Source organism: Netta rufina (genome assembly GCF_964035555.1).
Source record: "Netta rufina genome assembly, chromosome: 3".
Taxonomy (NCBI): Eukaryota; Metazoa; Chordata; class Aves; order Anseriformes; family Anatidae; genus Netta; species Netta rufina.
The window spans coordinates 57,701,580-57,723,519 of record NC_140125.1 but is presented as its reverse complement, the minus strand read 5'-3'; the positions used below and the strand labels follow the sequence as shown (position 1 = coordinate 57,723,519).

The 21,940-nt window shown below is 41.2% G+C and overlaps 1 protein-coding gene across 1 annotated transcript in view; it reads right to left on the bottom strand.

Moving 5' to 3' along the window:
• The window catches only part of PLAGL1 (PLAG1 like zinc finger 1), a gene marked incomplete at its 3' end in the record, with an annotated part of 44,762 nt that overhangs the window by 1,618 nt on the left and 21,204 nt on the right, over positions 1 to 21,940 (bottom strand). The window contains exons 3-7 of the mRNA XM_084283932.1: positions 9,002 to 9,157; positions 7,800 to 7,912; positions 6,092 to 6,241; positions 2,587 to 2,706; positions 30 to 526 (exon numbers count right to left, since the gene is read on the bottom strand). Coding sequence (XP_084140058.1) covers positions 30 to 526; positions 2,587 to 2,706; positions 6,092 to 6,241; positions 7,800 to 7,912; positions 9,002 to 9,157 — 1,036 coding nt within the window. The remainder of the gene's footprint in view (positions 1 to 29; positions 527 to 2,586; positions 2,707 to 6,091; positions 6,242 to 7,799; positions 7,913 to 9,001; positions 9,158 to 21,940) is intronic.

Here is a 21,940-nt window from a genome sequence, read left to right as displayed (position 1 = left end):
CAAGAAAAGGATTGCCTTCAGAGCTGTACCTGAGCAGTTTATATTTGGAAATGAAGGCTTTTGTGCATCCGTGCTGTGGACACTTGTAGGGGCGCTCCCCTTTGTGCGCGTAAGTGTGGACTGTGAGCTTTTCAATGGAATCAAATATCTTCCCACAAAGTCGGCAAGAGTAACTGTCTGGCTGCTTCACTTCTTTTCCCTTCAACAGTGAAGACCGGCCATTTCTCCATTTAGGTATAAACCTCACAAGAGCATCACAAGTGCTTCCTGAGCTGGCACAGCTAAGCTTTGCAGCCGAGGAACAAGAAATGGTCCCATAGCACTGAGTGATGCTTTTGCCTAATGCCGATCCTCTCAGTTTCCCTTTAAGTTTGCTTTTTGCTTTTACAGGTCCCAATTTATTTGGTGGTCTGAACCTTGTGGTAAGGACTCGGTCTTTATTGATGCACTGGTGAGATTCCAGCAGAGCAAAAGTTGCAAAAGCGCTTCTACAACTGGAGCATATCCAAGGGTCTACAGGCTCTTTCTGCAATGAGAACAGAAGCAGGTCTTTCTTATTAGCCATTCTAAGGAAAGGTCATATTCTTCTCACTGACACTACATCTTCTCCCGGGCTTTCCTAAGACCTGTTGTCCTTAGTGATATTTACTTGATTTTACTACCACACAGCTGTTCAGCTGGAAATGGATGCTCTCTAGGAGTCTAGCAACTATGAAAAAAAAAAAAAAAGAAAATGGTTGGCTGAATACTGATTTTCACATTTTTGTTTAGCATTTACTGCAGTAGTACTGAGTCCTTCACATTTGTTCATCTCTGTGTACTGAATTCCAAAGTCTATTTGTTCCTATTATGGAATTACTTATAAAAGCAATTGAGAATTGTACTTTAACCTTGGACTGACATAATTTATTTGCTATTGCAACCAAACAAAAATCCCAGAGCTGGGACCTGTCTAATTGGATGGGTTCCTGCACACAAATGTAATTTAGCCACACACGTTTTCTCTATGTTTTGGGCTGACTCCATGCTGCTTGCCCCTTTACCAGAAAGCAATTGTCAATGCCCCAAGGAGAGATTTCTTCACTCAGCTTGACATTTGGCATTAGACTTTCTTAAACTCAGTAAGTTACAGCATTGGGGATATCAAACCTATCCTAGCTTAAAGGCATTAAAACAACTTTTTAAAAATTTATTTTATGCAACGTATTATTTGGAATTATTATTTCTGTAGAAATAAGAGCTCTACTGGATTCGCTTGAATTTACTTTGAATATAGACATTTTAAAAATTCAAATTAAAAACAATTGTAAAAAGCTATAAAACCAACAGTCACTGATGAAATAGACTTTGAAACAATACACAACTGTGTACTTCCTTAGCTGTCTCTGTATTTCACTCATGCTTCTTATAAAGCGTCTTTGCTTTCCCTTGCTCTCGGGTTAGCTTGCTTTAGAGAATATGGTAACGCTATGCCCACTCTGTCTTTGTTCACAGACAGAGCCTTTCTCTCTCATTTCTGTCTTATGCTATGGCCCTCCTAGTCCTTCTTTGCAGACCGTATAAAACCTTCAATGCAAGTGAATTCAATGCAAGTGCATCCTGGAGCACAAGTCCTCTGAGAAGCGGCTGAGGGAACTGGGGGTGTTTAGTCTGGAGAAGAGGAGGCTCAGGGGAGACCTCATTGCTCTCTACAACTGCCTGAAAGGAAAGTGTAGGAGCTGAGGGTCAACCTCTTCTTGCAGATAACTAGCTATAGGACTAAAGGGAACGTCCTCAAGTTGTGCCAGGGAAGGTTTAGGTTGGAATTTAAGAGAGGTTTCTTCTCAGAAAGAGCAGTCAGGCACTGGAACAGGCTGCCCAGGGAGGTGGTCCCTGGGGGTGTTTAAGGAAAGGTTGGACGTGGTGCTTAAGGACATGGTTTAGTGGGTGACATTGGTGGTAGAGTGATGGTTGGACCAGATGATCTAGGAGGTCTTTTCCAACCTTAATGTTTCTGTGATTCTATTCTATGCTCCTATGAATCAATGGGGTTACTTTTCCTCCATGGAGCACCTCTGAATTCCTCATTCAATCATACTCCCTGTTTAGCATTTCCTTCTAGTTTACGTATCAATATTCACAGTCACATTTTCAATACTTAGGTACCTTTTGCATCAGTTTAGGATTTCTTACTATCATCCAAAGGGAAAGGTATTGGGATTAAAAGAGTTTTTTAACCCAGGAAAGACTGAAATAACCAATACATTATCTGTCCAACCAATCACAGTGTAACAAAAGGGAACTGGTGAGAGAAGTCTGAGGCTGGACAGCTTGGTTACCTAAAAAACTTAAGTCTTTCCAACACATCCCACTGGAATCACTGCTTCTGGATACTTCTAATGGCTCCACTGGATAACAAACACAGGAGATGATGAGCAGCCTTTCCACACATAGCCGTTTGCTTAAAATTGCTCTTGGCTTTGTGTTAGCCACCTATTCTATGACTTGCTCTAACATCACCAGAGTTTCATAATCAGACTGAGCATGTAAGTAAGCTGTAATTTACTATGTCTGTCGATGGCTTGAATGCAGATTAGAGGTACTTACTGCTACTGGAGGCAAAGGACAGACATCAGTTTCTTCTTTAATGAAGACTGCAGAAGCTTCCATAAATTTGGCATAATCGGCAGCATACCATACTTTCAATTCTGTGTGGGGTTCAATTGGCTGTGAATGGAAAACAAATAGTTCACATTTACTTGTGTGAATTTTTCTACTAAAAAATAACACTGTAGTGAAGACTGGGGGGAGGAGAAGGTACAATTTGTTATCATTACCCAAGCTGCATCAATTGAATCTGTTTAAACTATCGATAACTTAGTTACAAGAGTCAAATGCTTTGTGAGCATTACTATCCACTGGGGTTTGACACTTTCACAGTTTCTAAAAGCAGATATGAGTATGTACAGAGATTTTACGCGGAGAAGTAGAAGTAAGGGTGCCTCAGCCTCATGACTGTTGCTCAGAGAGAAGTATTTGTCTGGGATGTCCAGACATCCAGCAGTCTTTCTAAGCAATATGCCATGCCTGTTCCTTGATATCTTGAAGCCCCCTGGACATAACACTTAACTGTCGGGTACAGGAAAAAGAAAAATGTAGAGTGAATGCACAATAGCTTGGATGCCTCCTGGATGTGTCACACTTACTGAGCATGGGTGCAGAATTAGTATGTGAACTGCAAGTCAAACTTGCACATTTCTGGCAAGACAGCTAAGGAAGTTCTTCACACTTGCTGGCTCTAATAGGCCAGGCTTGCTACGCACGTGCTAATTGTACCTCTGCTCTTATTTCGCTGAAGCCTTCCTACGCAGGACTAAGGGAGCCCATACTCTGCAGTCTCCCATCCAGTCATGCCTGCACAGATCTTCTTGGGACTGGACTATGACCTCCTCTTACAAATGCTTTCAGCCAATTATACAGCAAACAGAAAAAAGAAAGGTGAATGGTTATACTCACTGGCTAAAAATCCATTATGTACTTAGATGCAAAGGAGAAAGGCTTTATGACTTCCTGGCCCTGTACACTGTTTTATTCATCTATCATCAAAACTAAACCAACCAATCAAACAAACAAAAAAGCAATCACACAACATTGTAATAGGTGTACAGCCAATCTGCATTGTACTTGTAGTTTTATTTTGAGCTAAACTAAACTTGTGCCACTGAAAAGAACAAACTAGCCTGGAAGGACAGCAGCCAAGCCTTATTTCACATAATGTGACGTCTTGAAGTGCACTTGTTATATAACATCAGTATGGCATAAGCATGGCAGGTAAAAGATAACAGGCTGTGAACACTAAACGGTGACAGATAATTGTGCGCATAATGTCCGAAACTGAACTTTTGAACTCCCAGGCACAAGCCTACTTATTAACTACAGCCATTATGGGTTGGCTGTATGTTCTAATAACACCTAGTCTAAACTGAAGTGGTCTGTGGTGAATCTTCCAATTAATAAAGGACGTGAAGCAGAACCACCAATTAGGAGGCCAATCACGCATTGAGCTCCTGCATAGTCTTTTTAGATGGAGACAACTAAGCCATCAGGAAGAGAAACTTGGAAATGGGGGAGATCCACAGAGACACATGTCTGGGGCTGTGACACCACAAAATGGCTGCACAGCACGGTACCGCCAGGACTTCCTGCCTGACCCTCCTGGACCAGCAGCGATCTCCCCCATGGGAAGTTGAGACCTAGCAAATGTGACTTTGTAGGGGAAGCAAGGGCATGAGTGTGAGAAATAATCAAGTAAGGTGAAAGCCCTAATCTCAGTTTTGAACCTCTAGTGTCCTAATCTTCTACGGGATATCATTTACACAGTTTCACCTGCGGTAATAACAGAAACCTATGACAGCACCCACAGGAGATTCTCCTGTGATCAAACAGACAGCAAGCCTGGATTATTTTTACTTCCTCATAATTAATTCATTGCTTTTAAAAACCGCTCATTTCTAGGGACTGCAGTCATTAGATCAGCAAGTACACCAACAGTGCTGTCAGTAGGCCACTTAGACGTATACATACCTGTATGCTTTTGTGCTGTAGTTTCATGTTACTGAAATTTTTCTACCTTTATTCTAAACTGATATCTCTGTAAAAAAAGTGGAGAGAGGAGCCGATACTTCTACTCCCAACTTAACAGAATATATTCAAAATATCTTGAGAAAATATCTTCATAACCAGCCCTAAGGCAGCCTCACAATGTGACCAGCAGGGTGTGCCTAAGTGTAGCAAAAGGCCATCACCTTACTGACCTGGACACTGTCTGCAGGATGTGATGGCACCATGAATGGTACTGGGATTTAGGAGTGAGAAAAGGAGAGTAACTCCCCATGATGCATAGTAAGGGTTCCAAAACACATTGCTCATCCTAAAATACTTTTCATTTTAATATATAGGATGCAACTCTCCATTAATGCCAATGAGCAGTACTGTAGAAAACAGCAGTGAGCTGTTTCAACACAGTATTTAAATTGAAACAGAAACTTTACGTTATCAATTTGTAACTACAGTTTCTTAGAAAAGCAGCTGTGCATGCTTTTCAAATACAGTATTATTAATCCTATCAGTTTTACATGTACAGCGTGCATCTAAAATCACATCATAAATCTGAAAAGGTATTGACTGTATCATAATTTGAAGCACAGCCTAAACATTGTCACAGATTGGTATATACTGCTTTACATTGATTTTTTAATTGCTTTATTATTCATCAAAAGGCAAATATACCTAACACTGTTATAAAAGACTTTGAAGTGTTATCACCATTACTTACTCTCACACCATCACTGTGTGATAAATATTCCCACAGTAACCTCTTTTGACTAGTATCCTATACTTACTTTTATGTTCCTCACTATACTACACAGGTATTTACTTAGAATATAAAAGAGGAAATTAAGGAACGTTCAAAATACAGACTTCAGTTTCCTAAACGAAAGAGTTCTGATTTAAAAAAAAAAAAAAAAGGCAAAAAAAAAAAAAGCTTTGATTAGAAATTCTGTTCTGATTAAAAGTTCAAGTTCTGATTTAAATAAAAATAAAAATAAAAATAAAAATATGTCTGGAAAATCATACTTAAAGAGGCTATTTAGTATCCTGTTTCTGAGCACCTGGTAATGTGATCAGAACGTACAATGTGTCCAAAAACACATTGTAATACAGGACAATGTAATAAAGGACAGAAGTGTGTGTGTGCTTTCCTAGAAAAAGTACTGTCGAATATAACACTGCTAGATAATCTCTCCATGTGCCTACTAGGAACTGAAGACTGGTAAGACTTTACAGCATTTATATTTAAACACCTCCACCACAAATGGTATTTCTCTGCTCAGTTTCTTCACTGCCCACAACAGTATGTACACATTGCCTTTTACTGGAAAACCCCATAGATTGCTTGCTTTACTATGGATTAAGTGACATAAAGGGTGGTATGTCGTAAAGCTCCAGTTGAATATAATAAATCTTTCATCTGTAAAAGGGTTGGTCTTTCAGAATCTTTGTTGGTGAACTGCCATGTGAGTGACAGGTGAAGCAATATGGGTTTAAGTACCTTAACAGTCGTGAAGTAGACTTCTCCACAGTGCTGATAAGCCACAAGGGTCTGTTCTTCTTGGTTCCGGGCTAGCCGGACAAACATCATCCAGTTTCCACAGTCTTCATTGGGAGTGTCCAGAAAGTACTTCCCTCCATCTTTCAACACCTGAAATTAAGGTGGAGGATGGGAGAAAGAACAGGATAAAACCCAGTCCTGTACAGAGAAATATTAATTTTCTTTAACTTGGAGTCAGAGCTACTAGTTATTTACCTTCTCTCAGAGATACATTTGCTGAAATCATGGTTGTTTTGAAATAGATCACTTTCAGAGAACACCATGTGCAAAAGAAAGTGAAGAATGAGTACCTTCTGAGGCGCCCAACCACTACAATAGCTGTAGGCCTTTGTATGTATTTCCAGTTTATATTTCTCATTTTTCTATGTTACATAAAGATAGTATTATAAGAACTAAGTGCAAGCAGGTAGGAAGATAAGCTTTGTGCCTTAATGTACTTCCTGAGTACTTGATAATCTCAAACTTTAGTGATGCATTAATGCTGTGTTTTGCATTGAACAATCATGCAGCTTGTGTAATAAGTCCAAAGAGGCAACATACAATATAATGACTTTTTAACAGTCATCTCATTTTCTCCTTAACAATGTAAAAATAAATACAAATGAACAATTGTGCCAGAAAGATCCTTCTTTTTGCTTTACTTCATTCCTCCTTTCCTTTGCAAGAGAATGCCTCTACAAGGCAAATGCTTCCGACCTTTTCATACAAGACAGTTGCTTTTTCACACTCTCTGGAACATGGACAGTTGAAGCTGCAACACAGATGTCAGCACTGCATGTATCTGTTCTAATCTGTAACTATGCTAATAATTAATTGCAAAACAAGTTTCATTTCCATTGATTCTGGGAACTACTTTACCTAACTTTGTCACGTTTCCAATGAAAATACCTTCCTGACGGTCAGGTCCTGGTTTGATTGCATTCAAAATGCTGCTAGAGAAATGCCAAGGTAGCTACTGCTGTCATGTAGAAAATCTGGGACTGCAGTCTCTTTTTGTGAAGAAACAGCCCTTTCATCAGTCAGAGCTGTGCTTATCAGAGTACACTTTAAAGCAAACTGGGCCGACTGATAGAGCATAGGGTGTGGTTTACAATGGCTTGGTGGAGAGGAAGGAACTGGGTGATTAGCTCATCCATGCTCACGAACTCACTAGAGATGTACCTTTTCTGCATTTGTAAGAATTACAGCATCATGTAAGGATGGAAGAAATTTAGTTATGGAGAAGAACTGGTATCAACGTGCAAGGAAAATCCTACAGCAAAATAGTATTCCTTTCCTGGCAGACCACTCACATGAATTTCATGCAAAAATGAAATCTACAGCAATTACTGAAACTATTGCTTTCATTCTCAAATGAAATTACAGGAGTATCTGCATCTATGGCTTCCTCCACAGCAGACTGTTTTCCAGTCCCAAGCTTCTGAGGAAGTTCAAAGGAAGACATACAGCATGTCGTGGGACAGCTGCTGCCAGCCTCTCTTGGAGGGTGAAAGGCTATGCTGTGCAATCTAGTAATATGATTTAACTTCATACATGGAGATCAGAAGTACGATTAATTAAATAGATTAGAAGGCAAGTTGCCCGGTTAAAATGAATACGAAATGTTAACATGAAGTACATATGTGTCTTTAAGTCATAGGGCTTTTACCTGCAGGACTAGCCTACTCTCATCATAGCGGGTCAGTTTTGTAGACAGTTGACCAACATAAGGACCAAACTGTGTTCTCTTCTGTATTACTTTCTTCGCAAATACTCCGAGGACTGTGAATGAAAAACAAACAAACAAACAAACAAACAAATAAATAAATAAACAAACAAGACCAGTCTAATATTAATACAGGTGTAATGAGCTATTTCTTGTGTAATTACAACTATGAAAATGGAGACACACAATAGTGCTGAACATATTAGTTTTTCTTCTAAACTAATAAACCAGGTAAATCATTCAAAGGCTAAGAGTCTGGAAAGGATCCCAGTCTTTAAAGAGGCTTTTTAAAAATGGGACTTACACTGAATACAATTTGCAAAAGTACATAAAACCCATGACAAAACATTAACATGCAATGCTCAAATGTGCTGATACTCTTCAATGTACAAGCTGATGTTATCATAGTGCTGTACTTCTTGGTATAATTGACTAGGCTGTCATCTCCCAGTATGAGAGGAGAGGATCTATAAAAAATCAAGATTATCCATCTTGCCCATTCTAATACCAATGAAGCAACACAACAGGAATCTTGCCGTTCTCTTTATGAAATGTTATCTACACAAAACTATGTTACACAGGTATCTGTGCAAGATTTGAGCATGTAGTTCCCTTGCTCAAATGTGGGCATTTGAGCTGTCCTGCCATCTAAAGAAAACAGACAACTGTCTTTCAACAATGTGAACAGAAGATGCTGTAAAAGGTACATTAGCACCTTGTGTTCTTTTGAGTCTGCAGGGGGTGGGTGGTGGATGAGGGATGCTATTTACCATTTTGTTTCTGGCCTTTTATTGAATACTCTTTCCTGTTTTGCATGCTTGGGGAAAAAAGAGATAGGTAATATAGTACATGGCTGTTACCATTAGATACAAATTCAACATTCATTAGACGCATATCACCTCACGAGAACCAACTGATTGCTCACAGTTCAATGTCACACCAGCTCTGGCTAATGTCCTGACATCAGTCTATGCATTGAGGTTACTAGCAATCAGTCATAAAAAACAGTAGCTGAGTGTGAGCTTTGGTAACATCAGCTTCACACAGTCAATACCCAATTAAGTTACTCATGAAAACAAGCAAGTGTTAGTACAGCCAGTGGCCTCCTCTTTCCCAAATGTGGGGAAAAGAGCAACAATACTTACTCTGCTGGTTTCCAGCTCGCAGCTCCAACACTCGCAAAGTAAGGTAATGAGGTAGGGTAAGACGGGCTCGGCTAGGAATAACCCTGTCTTTAGCCTTGATGAGTGGTCCATGGAGTTTGCATTCTCCTATAAGGCTCTTACCGCAATCCTCACACCCTAAAAATCCAGAAAAGAGAACACATTATTTAAAATGCTGTGCTACTCTCCAATTTTGTCTCTTCTAATTTTCTCACCTGAAAACACAGCTTAAATTATCTTTTTTTTTCCTTTTTTTTTTTTTTCCTCTTTATACCACTATTCTACATTAAGTAGTGAAAAGATTATCTGCAAACCAAAAATGAAATAGGAAGGTTTGAAATAAGACCTCCAGTTTGTGCATTCCCTCCTGTGCGCATTGGTAGGTCCTGACTCCAAAACTTATACAAAGCTCACTCTGAGGTGTTGCAAACAGTCCCTTTGGAGACCAGCATGACAGGAAAACTGGAGCTCGCAGTATGCACACCTTTAAATCAAGGTGTATATGAGAAAGGCAATGTTACTAGTAATAACCAAAGAAACTCACAGAGATCCAAGCAGCCCAAGAAAGATCACTGTGACTTCGTGAGCTTACACAGACCCTTTTTAGTTGGAGATGAGACCTTTGGTGTAACACAGAAATGAATATGATAGGTGTTTACAGCCACAACTCAGGCAACAGCCACACAAGGTAGCCTTCTTAGCATGGGCAGCCTATGGAAAACACAAGGGCACACCACATTTCCCAGTGATCTTTTCTTAGTAATCACATCTGCAGGACATACAAACCATCCAGAGAAGTCACTAATGAGAAATACATGTCTGCAACCACTGACTTTCTCCCAGCACAGTACGGTATTTTTGGCACAGTGTAGCTCAGACTGGTTGCCAGGGAAACTTGAATTGAGCAGGGACACAACCCAGCAATGATACTCTTCAGCAGAAGTCATCCAGGCAGTGGAGTTATGCAGGGTGATGGGGAAAACATTGCACAAAGCCTTTTTATAGACAGTAGAAACCAAACCAACAACACTTTATGATTAAAAGGAAAAGATGATGTTGGTCATCCATGACCACCTTGCTTTGTTCTACTTTTGACAACTCTGTTGAGCAAGTCTGATCAAGTAAGTGGCAGTAAGCAATGGAAGGGGGAAGCCAAGACAGCCAAGAGAGTTCAAGGGAGCCATGGGAAGCTGTAGCAAAGATTGGGCTGGGAGAGATGAGGCTTCACTACAGGTGGGAGCTAGTAGCCAAAGAGGTTCAGGGAAGCATAAGCACTCAGAAGACACCATCTGGAGAGACACTGAAGACAGGCTTAGAGAAAGGATGGTAGTGACACAGATGCAATATTCAGTGTGGCTCCAAAAGGTTTCCATTTGAAAACACAAGAAGGCAATAGACACACCTCAAGAGTCTGGTCCAAAACCTCCCCAAATAAGTCTGAAGTGTTCCTACTGAGTTCTCTGGTGTCTCCACTAGCTGTAAATGAGGAGGTAGACCTAAATGTTGGTCAGTCTACAGTAGTAGACAATATGGCAGTAGTCCATATTTTTCAATACATTGGGGACCATATAATAGTTTTCTTTTGTCATGGCTCCCAGGTGGCACACCAGCACTACGAATAACTGAAATCCATGACTTTTTTTTTTCTTTTTGCTACTGTTACAGATAAAGAACATGCCACTCTATAGTCATCACTGTGGCATCACCAAATGCCATACTTTCAGTTATCACTGAAAATGCACAAAAAAAACCCACCCTAAATATAGCCGCAGGACAGATTTTTCTAATTACACAGCATTTTATGTACCTGAAGGTCCTTTACAGCTAGGCTGCAAGGAAAATAAAATATTTTCATGGTGATTTAACATAATAGGCTTTTAAATAAATTACCAACAATCTATGTCTTCTGAGGGCAACCAAGCTATTAGGGGTCCTCTACCAGCTCCCTAGGCTTACCTAGAATAATAGCGACTTTGTTTCAAGTTGCACAGCTCCTGCTTGGAGAATTGTTGTATGCAAATAGCCGAAAAACATTACCAAAAGCAAAAGGGAGACAAAGAGCCGCTGTTAGAGGGAGGATGTATCTAATCATAAAGTACACGACCTTATCACTCCCTGCCATGCCTCTGTGATTCATCGCCTGAATGCCCAGCTCCTGAGCAAACCTTGCAGCCCTCCCGGGGCAGTGCCACCATGGAGGCCCCAGGGCAGGCAGCGGGTAGACGAGGAGCAGAAAGCAGGGGAGAAGAACACAGCAGGCCTCCCTTGAACCTGCCTCCAAATCTGTCACTGGTATCCTGTCAGTTAAACTCTGCTGCCATGCAAGCAGATGGTATGGTTTGAAGTGGCCTGACTGGGAAAGCTCATGATTAAATACTCCCAGAGATATCAGTAGCAACCACAAGATGAGCTTGGTGAAGGCCCTGCTGATGGGTGGTGACACCCCCACTCCTGACTGAGGCACTCACCACCACCTGCAGGTGCCGTCACAACCACAGAGCTGACCTCCCAACCAGCCTCCGTCCACACTGGGGGAGGATTTGGTTTCAAAACAGAAATCTAACACTCTCACATGGAATTTTAAAACGCACACGTGGAGGATGCTCCCTGAAACTGAAAATAAGGCTAGCGCAAAGAAATAGTTGCCAGAAAGGTGCTTAGCCAAAACCTGGGACACCAGGGTGCTGGCCTGGAGAACATGACCAAACAGCAGACTCCATAGCTGGAAGCAGCTCAGAGTTAGGACACTGCTATAAGTTAATTAGCTTTCCCACCCACTTCAGCCAACACCCTGGCAGCTTGGTACATTTGGGTTCATGTACTTGTTAAGCACCTTGCTGGGGGTGACTCTGGGCCGGTGTCTCTGTGCAGCACCTCAAAACACCCAGACCTGCCCAACGCTTGCTTTAGGACTGCCTGTGTTTTGATGTGGGATGTGGAGATTACCAGCTAATTTAGCAGTTTAACAGCCATCCTGGAATTACATGTACCGCACAGTACTTCTCACCCCACGCTGGCATGCTGGTAGCCAGACTCTGAATGTATTGCACACTGAAAATTGCTGGGTGTGCCAGAAACATGGGATTGGGCCACTGCAAGTATAACTGCTGAGAGCACCTACTGCCTTAAAAAGTTCCCCTGAGGAGTGGGGGTCTTTGCTATTTCTTCCCCAATAACTAACAGTGCAAAACTGTCAAATTCATGATCTTCCTTGGAGGTAGTTAAGGACCAGCTCAGTCAGGATCCCTTGTATTTCAATGATAAATTGCAAGGCAAAAAATGTATCGGCTATTGTAGCTACACTGTGGCACCACTTTGCAACACTCACACAGATTTTATGCCCTGTTTTCACTTGGCTGCTTAGGTAAAACATTATATATATATTTTTCACACCCTCTAAGGTGTTCAGAACCATGAAGCATCCTGTTACAGGAGCGACACACACCTGGCAGCATTAGCACTAGGTATGAAATGCAGTCTGATAGAAATTCTTCACTCTTAGTGAAGATTTTTTTCTGCTTTTTGTTGGGAACATTCGTATATTGCTTGGTGGTTTTACAGTTTCCCTGCTCCCGTAACTTATATTTACACAAACAAGATTGATGGATTCCGTGTCATGTTTACAGAAATACTTGATAATGTACAAGCCTGCAAGGGACTAATAGAACTGCCTCTGTTCCTCTGCTTTGCTGCTACTTAAATGAGTAGGCAACAAAAATAATAGAAACAAATTCACACGTACTACAAGCTGTAAAAAAAAAAAAAAAAAAAAAAAAAAACACCAAAAAACAGATCATGCCATTTACTGTAACTTCAGAGCAGCAGTGCTATGTTGTCCCCTACAGGGTACTTGTTGGTTCTTTCTCTGTGCCTGTAAAGATTCTTACACTGATCCAAATAATGCCCTTTTTAGCTACCTGCAGATGAAACAGCACAAGCTGCAGATCCCGTACCTGGTAGGATTTTTATTCTGCTGCATGCCATGGGGCCAGCTTCTGCCTTGCTGCTAGGAGGCATTGCCAGCAGCCACAGTGCCCACGGGACAGGCTCCCACCCACCAGCTGACCGCAATGGGCTGACCGCAACACCAACACCATGCCCGTGGCTCACCTGCGCCTTTCCCACCGTGGTGGTGCTTGCCCCTGCTCCAGGTGGAGGTGACAGCTCTCTTCTGCCAGCACTGCAGACCACAGCCCAGCCTGCTTCCCTTTCCCCCCGGATGACTACAGGGCCGCCTGCCCTGCTTGGGGCCGAGCTCCTGCAGGTAGAAGCAGCCAGCTGGGCTCGAGCACGGTTACCAACCTCGTATTTCCAAAACGGCGGCACGGTCCCCGTGCAGTGCCACCCCCACAGGCACAAGCCCGGCCTCAAGGGAGAGCTCATTAGCGTGGGCAAGGCGCCACGGGCCACGGTTACACAAAGTCCGGTTGCAGAGATAACGGGGCTATACATAGCTATACTAGGAACAGCAATCTCTGCCGGGAGAGCCTGAGCATACCACCAGCTCCTTGGCTAATCAGCCGTAGAGCAAAACTTTTTAAAAAATGGTTTGCTAACAACCAGATCCTTATCAGGGCAGCCTTCCTGCATCTTCTTCAACCTCTGCTGTCAAGTGACATGGTGGTACCTGAATCCTTCAGCGGCTCAGAAGGCGTCTGCAGTGCTACACGTGTGTGCTGTGAGCATGGAGGCAAACCATTCCTCTTACAACACCCATTGCTTGCAACGATGCGTGGCGAGAAGTGACTGTCTGGCCCAGCAGTGCTCCAGATCTGCTGTGCTGTTTTGCAGCATTAAAACTAGCTCCCATGCACGGAGGGAACAAAGATCAGTGTACACAGCACTCCAAATCCAAGTCTAATTACAGTCATAAGATTTGCATAGCAAACAACAGTAATTTACCCCAAAGTAAAACTGCACTGCTCCATTACCCTCGTGCGGCTTTCATGTAGAGGAACGCCACATAAATACCTTACTGAAATCTTCTAACATATATTGCATTTGCAGTATGCAATTCTTGATTCTTCTTACATAAAAGTATGTGAGGTTTCCCTGCTCTGTGTTTTGTTTTGAAGCACCCATTGCTGGACAAGCTTGAAAAGCTTGTTCCAGAATATTATTTATTTGGCAAAAATTCAAAGTACTCAATTAGCAAACACTTAATCCCAAGTTATTTTCCCATTATTGTGGACCACTGCCACACATTTCCTCTGTAAAAAAAATTAAAACTTTATGAAAGAAGCCTTACATGTCCTAAGTTTGATGTAGAAAGTGCATTTACAAGGGAGCTGATTATTTATCTTAACTGATAAATAATTCATCCAGTTTATGTTATACTAAAGTAGAACTCCAGTTACAATTACCAGAACTCAGAATATAAGAATTTTATTAAAAAGTTTACCTTCTAATATTTTGTCCTGCTAAATTTTCTACTGACTTTCAGTCTTTAGCTGTAATAACTGATCTCTAGTCCAGCATGAAAATAGGTGAACTTTTCTTCAATTTCTCTTTTTTGTATCACTTCTATCTCATAAAAGAAAACCTTGTGTTAGCAGACAGATGCAACTGATCAGCTACACAAAACAAAAAAAAAAAAAAAGGATCAGGAAACCACAGTCAGGGCTGACTTTGCAATCATAACCGCTCACCTGAGCAAAGACTGCAGACTTGCACATTCATACACATGTGAATTTGTATTATTTGGGAAATTCAGTGGAGGAGCAGTCCTGATCTCTTGCAGGGATGAGCAGCACTGTGAGCATGAGGGCCTCTGCCTTTTTTTAGGGCCCCTACACCCCAGGGAAGGGAACGGTGGGTGGCTGGCTTGCAAACATCCCAGCAATCGTCCTTAACATTAAGCACATTTATAGTAACATGACCTCATTCTACGAAAATGTAAAACTTAAAAAACGAGTTACTATATTTGGAGATGGAAATAAAACAGAAACGTGCCTTACTGCCACCCCAGGCCTCAGGTCGGACTGGTAAGCTGTGCCTGCTCCCTGGCACCAGGACCAGCAGCGCTGCAGGTGAGCCCAGGCCTCAGCACCGATACGTGTCTGGAGAGATGTCTTCCCTCCCATCGCCCTTGTCATGCCCCTGTGCCCCTGCCTGTGAAGGAAGACAACTCGTATGGAGTGCACACCCTCCATGTACCCCAACAGTGGTGATCAGCCCAGGCTCCCATTCCTGCCTTACCAAGGTATGACCCTGTCCCGCACGGTTGTTGTGATGAAAGGATGGCTTGAGAAAGGACCCAGGGGGGCTGAGCTCCTCTCTGGCTGTAAGGAAACCTTCCAGTGCAAAGCATGCATGGCATTTTCCTGACAGACATGAGTGCAAGCACGTAAACTTTTCAGAACTCCAAAACTATGTGTTATACAAACACATAAATGATAACAGTGACTGTGATTCATTCCTAGTTCCTAAGAGGGAGTAACCGTAATGACAGTTGAGAACATCTGGGAGCAGTAAGGTTTTTGTCTGGTGATGATGCAGTACTACCACCAGCATGGTCAGGAAGAATTCACCCAGCCTCCCGTAAAAGGCCCTCCTTCCACTGACCCCTGCGAGGCTTTCTACTGTGGTCCTTCCGTCGAGCAAGTCTTAGGAGCAAAATAATTAGAGAAGATTCAAGGAGCACAACTGGGCTGTGATATTCACAAAGGGACTGCACACAGCAGCTTCGGCAGGGTCTCATGACGGCTGCGCAGCAGCAGGATACCTGTGCTCTCCTGTATATTACAAACTTCACGGGGAGGAGAAACTGAAAGGTACCTTCACTGTTTGAATGCCTGAAAGGGCAGTGCCTTGCAGGACTTTCCTGTAAACTTAGAGAAAAGAAAAAATAAACAGCAGGGAAAGCACGCCGGAGTGTTTATCGAGTTTAACTTCACTCTCCAGTCTGAACAACAAGCTTATCAAAGTTCTTGTTAGCTTCACTCATCTAAAATGACTTCACATAAAAGCACTGGTTGATTGAAAGCTAAGTTCAAAAAAAAAACAAAAACACACACACTTTTTTCTGGTTAGTCTCAGGACTAAAATGTATGTGTCACATTTCTGGTACACCACATTGGTTTGGTTGCTATCAGAATCCATATATTGAATGTACAGTTCAAATGAAGTCACTTCCTGTACTTTACATGTAATAGCTTCTAATCAGCATGAACAAAGAGACTTCTCTCATTGCTGAAAGCTGAATGCATTTCAAACAATCAAATTGAAAAATGCAGTTCGATTTTTGATTTTTTTTTTCCTTCTCTCTTCCCTCCACTGGCTTGGCATAAAGTCATATAAAATTGGATCCAGAAACAGAGAAGGTGGTTAACAGCAAATTCACAGAAACAACTGGCATTTTTTTTTTTTTTTTTTTTTTTTACAAGAAACAGCCTCAGCCCGTGCAGCGTGCTCCCACAAAATGCCAAGCAAACGCTCCCTGCTGCAGTCCTCCCGTCTCCCCCATATCAGCCAGCAGCAGCCGGTGCTGGTGCAGGCAGCGGCCCCTGGCTGCGCCACCTCCCTGCTTTAGGTCTTTGCCAGCACCACCCAAACCACACTGCTTCAGTACTGCAGACAGCAGAAATAAAATCCCTCCATCCACAGAAACATAGGCAACCATCAAGAGAAGTCACAGCCAAACTGCTCGTAAGCACCTCGTGGCTCTGGGGGCACATTTTGGACTCCCTGTTCTATGCCCCTCACAGCAGAGGTTTCACCACCCACAGCAGAAGTGGCTTTAATTGGTCTCGAGCACTTTTCTTTGGGGGAGATTTTTGGCAGGCTGGTTGATTTATTTTAGTGTGAGATCATTTAGCGGATAATGCTAATGCTACTGTTGTAATTTAACAGAGACATTAGAAATTTCTACGATTATTTTTTTTATTCTAACAAAGAACAACAAAAAAGCATGCATGTCTTCTTGTATGTATGTATGCATGTATAAATACACATGCACACAACCACACACACTGTATCAAGAGCATGAATGCGGCCAACAACTTTATTCACAGCTGGTCAACACCATGGTTTCAGTTCTGATAAATGAAGTGTAGAGATTCTAATGACTAATGCCTCATATTAATCTGTTGAAATATTTCCAACACTTGCAACACTCCCTTAAAAGGGAACCTTAGACTGGGTCTCTCTCTCCTTTATGTGGAAACACACTGTCATGAAACTTTCCATTGAACTTGGTTGTTACTGGCCATCAAGTTCAGATGTTGCCCGGAGGAGAATGACAGATGGCTTGCTCACATAATCTGTCTCTCCTGGGAGTAAGAATGAAGCAGGTAGACAGACTCTGCAGAAGGAAATACGTGCTTGCTGTAGGACATAATGAGGGCATCAATGTTCCTGGTGGTGGTCAAAGAAAGGTTAGACCTGGTGCTTAGGGACATGGTTTAGTGGGTGACATTGGTGGTAGGGGATGGTTGGACCAGCTGATCTTGGAGGTCTTTTCCAACCTTAATGATTCTATGAAGAGTTGCATGACAAAGAAGCTCTACTCATCCTGCAGCTGGAGCACCTGGAATCTTTAAGGACAGTTTTAACTAAATGAAGCAAGGCACAGCTAGTGGGAATAAAATCAGTCTTAAGACCATGGGACCCAGTTCTGCAGGCAGAAGGCCATATGCTTAGCTCTTCTGCTGTGTGACTAGCCACATTAGGAATAAAGGAAGTTGATGTGGAGAAGTGAATACATGGACACTTAGGACAAGTTGTGGCATTGAGACCTTGGAGGGCCAAACCTGAAATAATACTCACTACCTGCACCACATTTAAGAGAAACAGTGTGGATAAAACTGTGGAACCAGTTAATTTTCTCATTCCAAACCTCCTTTGGGAGGTTTCTAATTCATCCAAAAGAACAAATTCTGTTTTGAGCTCATGAATCCTGAAAAACATTTAGAATACTGAAATATAGGTACCTTTTTAAAAGATTTGTTATTATAAATGAAGGGTCACTAACTGCTTAGCAGAACATCTTTAACCCTTACTCTGCATCACCTGAATAACAGAGGACATAGCAAACAATTTCTGTTATGGCATGAAGCGCCTTTATTTTCTGATTTCCAGAACACAGAGGATGCTTCAATCCCCATTTTGGGGGAATTAAGTCAGTAGGAGACCCTCAAACCTAGCTTTTATGGTCCCATTATTTTCCTCTTCTAAGGCATGATGTGATTTCTTTAAGAAGTATAGACATTGGGAAGCTCTGCCTCTGAACAAACACAAGACTCTATTGCTGTGAAAAGAACATCCACACATACAACTGTCGTATCTGTGTTTCCGTTTACTTGTTATCTTTTCCTGAGATCTAACACAAACTTATTTTGTTCTACCCTGAAGATTTTCAATAAGAACCAAAGGATAATTATCTAATACCTCAAGTGATACTGTAGTAAAGAAATTATATCCATCTGAGCTTCTTTAATAGACTGATTAGGAAAAGGTTTTTAAAAATAGCATCAAATAGACTGGGCAGCAGTATAATATATTTTCCTTACAATAATTCTTCTCCTCAGGCATAAGGACAACCTTGAATCTATTTCTCTGAAATACAGAATTACAGAGCACACAATTAGAGTATTATTGGAGAATTACATTTAAAAGTTGCAAAAATTTGTGAGTTTAGAAATGATTACAGATTTTTTTCTGCAGATGAAGCACTCTAAACTCAGATTGCAACGTATCTCCATAAAGCCCTACTTATCCTCCTGTTGACAGTCGTCTTAGTTTGTGACCAAATAAAATCCGAGCACTCCATCTACAATTGTTTCTGATTAATTTCTATTTTCTTTAAACTATTTCTAAAAATAAAAATATATATATATAAAAACAACAGTGTCTATTACTGGAATCTAAGAAGCAATCTTGCAAAGCAAAATTGCAAACAATTCATTTTTGTATTTTGCTAACTCAAAGAATAAGATCAACAGGTGTTAAAGGCATTATCTCGGGGGAAATGCACCATTCCTCAGATATGTATTCATATAACGCGAACATTTAACATCCATATGTACTTGGAGCTGTATATGGTCACATACTCCACGATGTATTCAGTATACCTTATTCTATTGGTTGGACATAAATTATTTTATATGCCTTGTACTTCAACGTTGCCAATAGATCACAGCAATATTAATATTTCACAAAGATCCCTAAAGTTAGAAGATACAACTGTCTTGCCAAAACATCCTCATGCAGTTTCCTTCACACATCTGGCTAAACGCTTTCCAGTCAATTATGTTAGGCATAAGTGGTTCTTCCCTGCCTTATCACCCAATTAACCAAACACAAATGCTAACTTTTGTGTCATATGTGAATGTACTTTCTTTCCCTTATACTCACGAAAAAAAGCTGTGATCAACTAAGCTTTCCAAGACCGTGCTTCTTTTTTATTTACACCATTACAACTACCCAGAAACCAAAACCCTCACTGGCCAATATTTTTATAACATATCTAGATTATGTTATTAAACCAACCAACAAATGTATCTGCTTTCTAATTTAAATGTTAAGCTTTAAATTAGTTTTAGCTCTAAATTTTAGTGCCTTCCAATGCCTTCCAACTATGAATACACTTATATGCGGTCCAAAAAAAAAAAAAAAGAAACATTTGTATAACAATAATTGTTATTAGGCAGCTCACAGATATAAATATCATATAAATATCAGGCTGCTTCACATCAATATTTTTTATATCTTTTTCAAAATCGTAAATGAATTTGCTTTTTTGCTTTTTCCTCTGAAAATCTTGGAAGTTTAAAAGCAGAACCCACATGCAAAAATGCTGATGGCTTACAGTTAAACTACATGTTTTCCTTTTCAGGATCAGCAAAAGGATTCTAAAGAAAGCATGTTTGTATATGCAGCCTCGATGCTTCCAAGGAAAACAGATAAGTTATCTGCTGCAGAGAAGAGCAAAATGAGACAAAAATAGTAAGATTAGTAGCTTAAAGTCACTTCAGGGAAAAATGCCATACTGAGCAACACAAGCAACTGCAATAAAACATGAAACTTTCCAAACACTCCCACTGAAATTATGGGATTACCCAAAAGTTTTCATATAACAGCACACACAGAGATGCTTTGAATCAGGTTTACAACACAAAAACAGCAATTCCTGCTGCCCTGCAAGAACAAGGCTGCGTGATAGTCAGTACTCCACCCGGAGCTTACCCACAAATGAAGAGATGACATTTCTTAACTTTATTCCTGCAGTCAGAACTTGTCCACACCTGAATGTTGTAGCTACATGAGCTCAGAAACTTTCTTCTTCAGTCACTGCAGAAACTAATATAGAAACTCTGGTGATCTGTTCTCTTGTTTTCAGTAGAAAATTTACATATGAATTACACACCAAATTCCTTTGGTCTGATAAACTGTTCTGGACTTGCATGAAGCAAATACTGCTTCTTCATTACCATCCTCCTCTTGCTATTCTTTGTTGTCTTTATGAAAAACCCATATCCCTAAAATCAGCAAACATAAAGGTAAATCCATCTCTTGCCTTCCAGTCGACGCACAGAAACGGAGGTTTGGAAATACGCACTTACATTTCAAGGGATTTTAGGTTCCCAGATTTTCTGCCAGACAGGGCCACTGGTTACTCAGCTGCTGCGTGCATAAGTGTTAACACAGTGATTTGTACTGGTCAAGAAATCATCTGATGCAATCCAGTTGATTCTCAGAGACATAAAGCTCTGTATATAATAGCCTACATAAAAGACTGATGTTAAGGACCCGACTGCAAGACTCAAATACCAAGTTATTTCCTATTACTTTTCATATTCATTAACCACTGTTAATTAAAGAATAAGTGAACATAACACAAAGGCTAAAAACAGCACAAGAGTCACTAAGGTGTTTCCCATGACACAACACAATGCAAACACTGTTTTTGCACTCAAGAATACAAATGCAAACATTTCATAATCATACTACGCGTAGGAATTCAAAACAGCCCTTACCTTAATTTAAATTGCACTTTTAGTAGAAAGTCACACTATTCTAGTAGAAGGTGGCAGGAAACATGCCATCTTCCTTCAGCACAGTTTTCCCAATGCCCCTGCGTTCAACTAAGTCTAGCTCTGCTCTGTTTTGTTTTCACAAGAGGACCCATTCAGCACCATGTGCTCCTTTTCAGCTGTCAATAAACAGAGGCAGTGAATTCCCCAGAGCTTCACAAAGCTAGTTAGGCATAGCCATTCATTTCTCCAGGAAAACAGGGCATTGATTTCAGCAAATTCCCAGGGAGCAGCAACAACAAAGGGATCAAAGACCCACCTCCTTTCCTGCATGGCTCTCAGAGAAGCAGCGACAGGTTTCCTGAAGACAGGGCTGGAGCCCCAGCGACCACCGCATGCTCCATTCACACTCATCGCCTTCCTACACTCCCGGGACAGCCCCAGCGCCAACCGTGACAAACCCCTACATTCAGGCAGCATAATGTACTGCACGCTAGTTCATCCAAGGATAAAAAGAAAAACAAGCTCCAAGGGAAGTCCGCTACTTCCCTGACTGGTCGAGCCTCAATAGCTGCCAGACATTTTATAAACTCCCCTCTCCTTTTTGCCCCCAGCTTCTCCATCTGAAATGAAGAAACATTCACTATCTCCAATTTGTCGTGATGAAACTTCATTGGGATGCTGGCTTTTCTGGATTATTTCCATGGGCTTGAAGAGATAGCTACTGGAATTTCAGGCCTGGCAGCCCTTGCATTGTGTAGCCTTGACATTTTCCATGTGTAATTTGCCCCCACCTGCAGTATTTTTTTCTCTAGGAATCTAAGGGGGGTTGTTCTGGTTTTATATTTTGTTAGGTTTTGTATTTTTATTTATACACGTAGTCTTCATTAATGTGATCTGGAACAAGATTTCTAGTCCTAGAATTTGACCTTGTATTGAACCACGTATT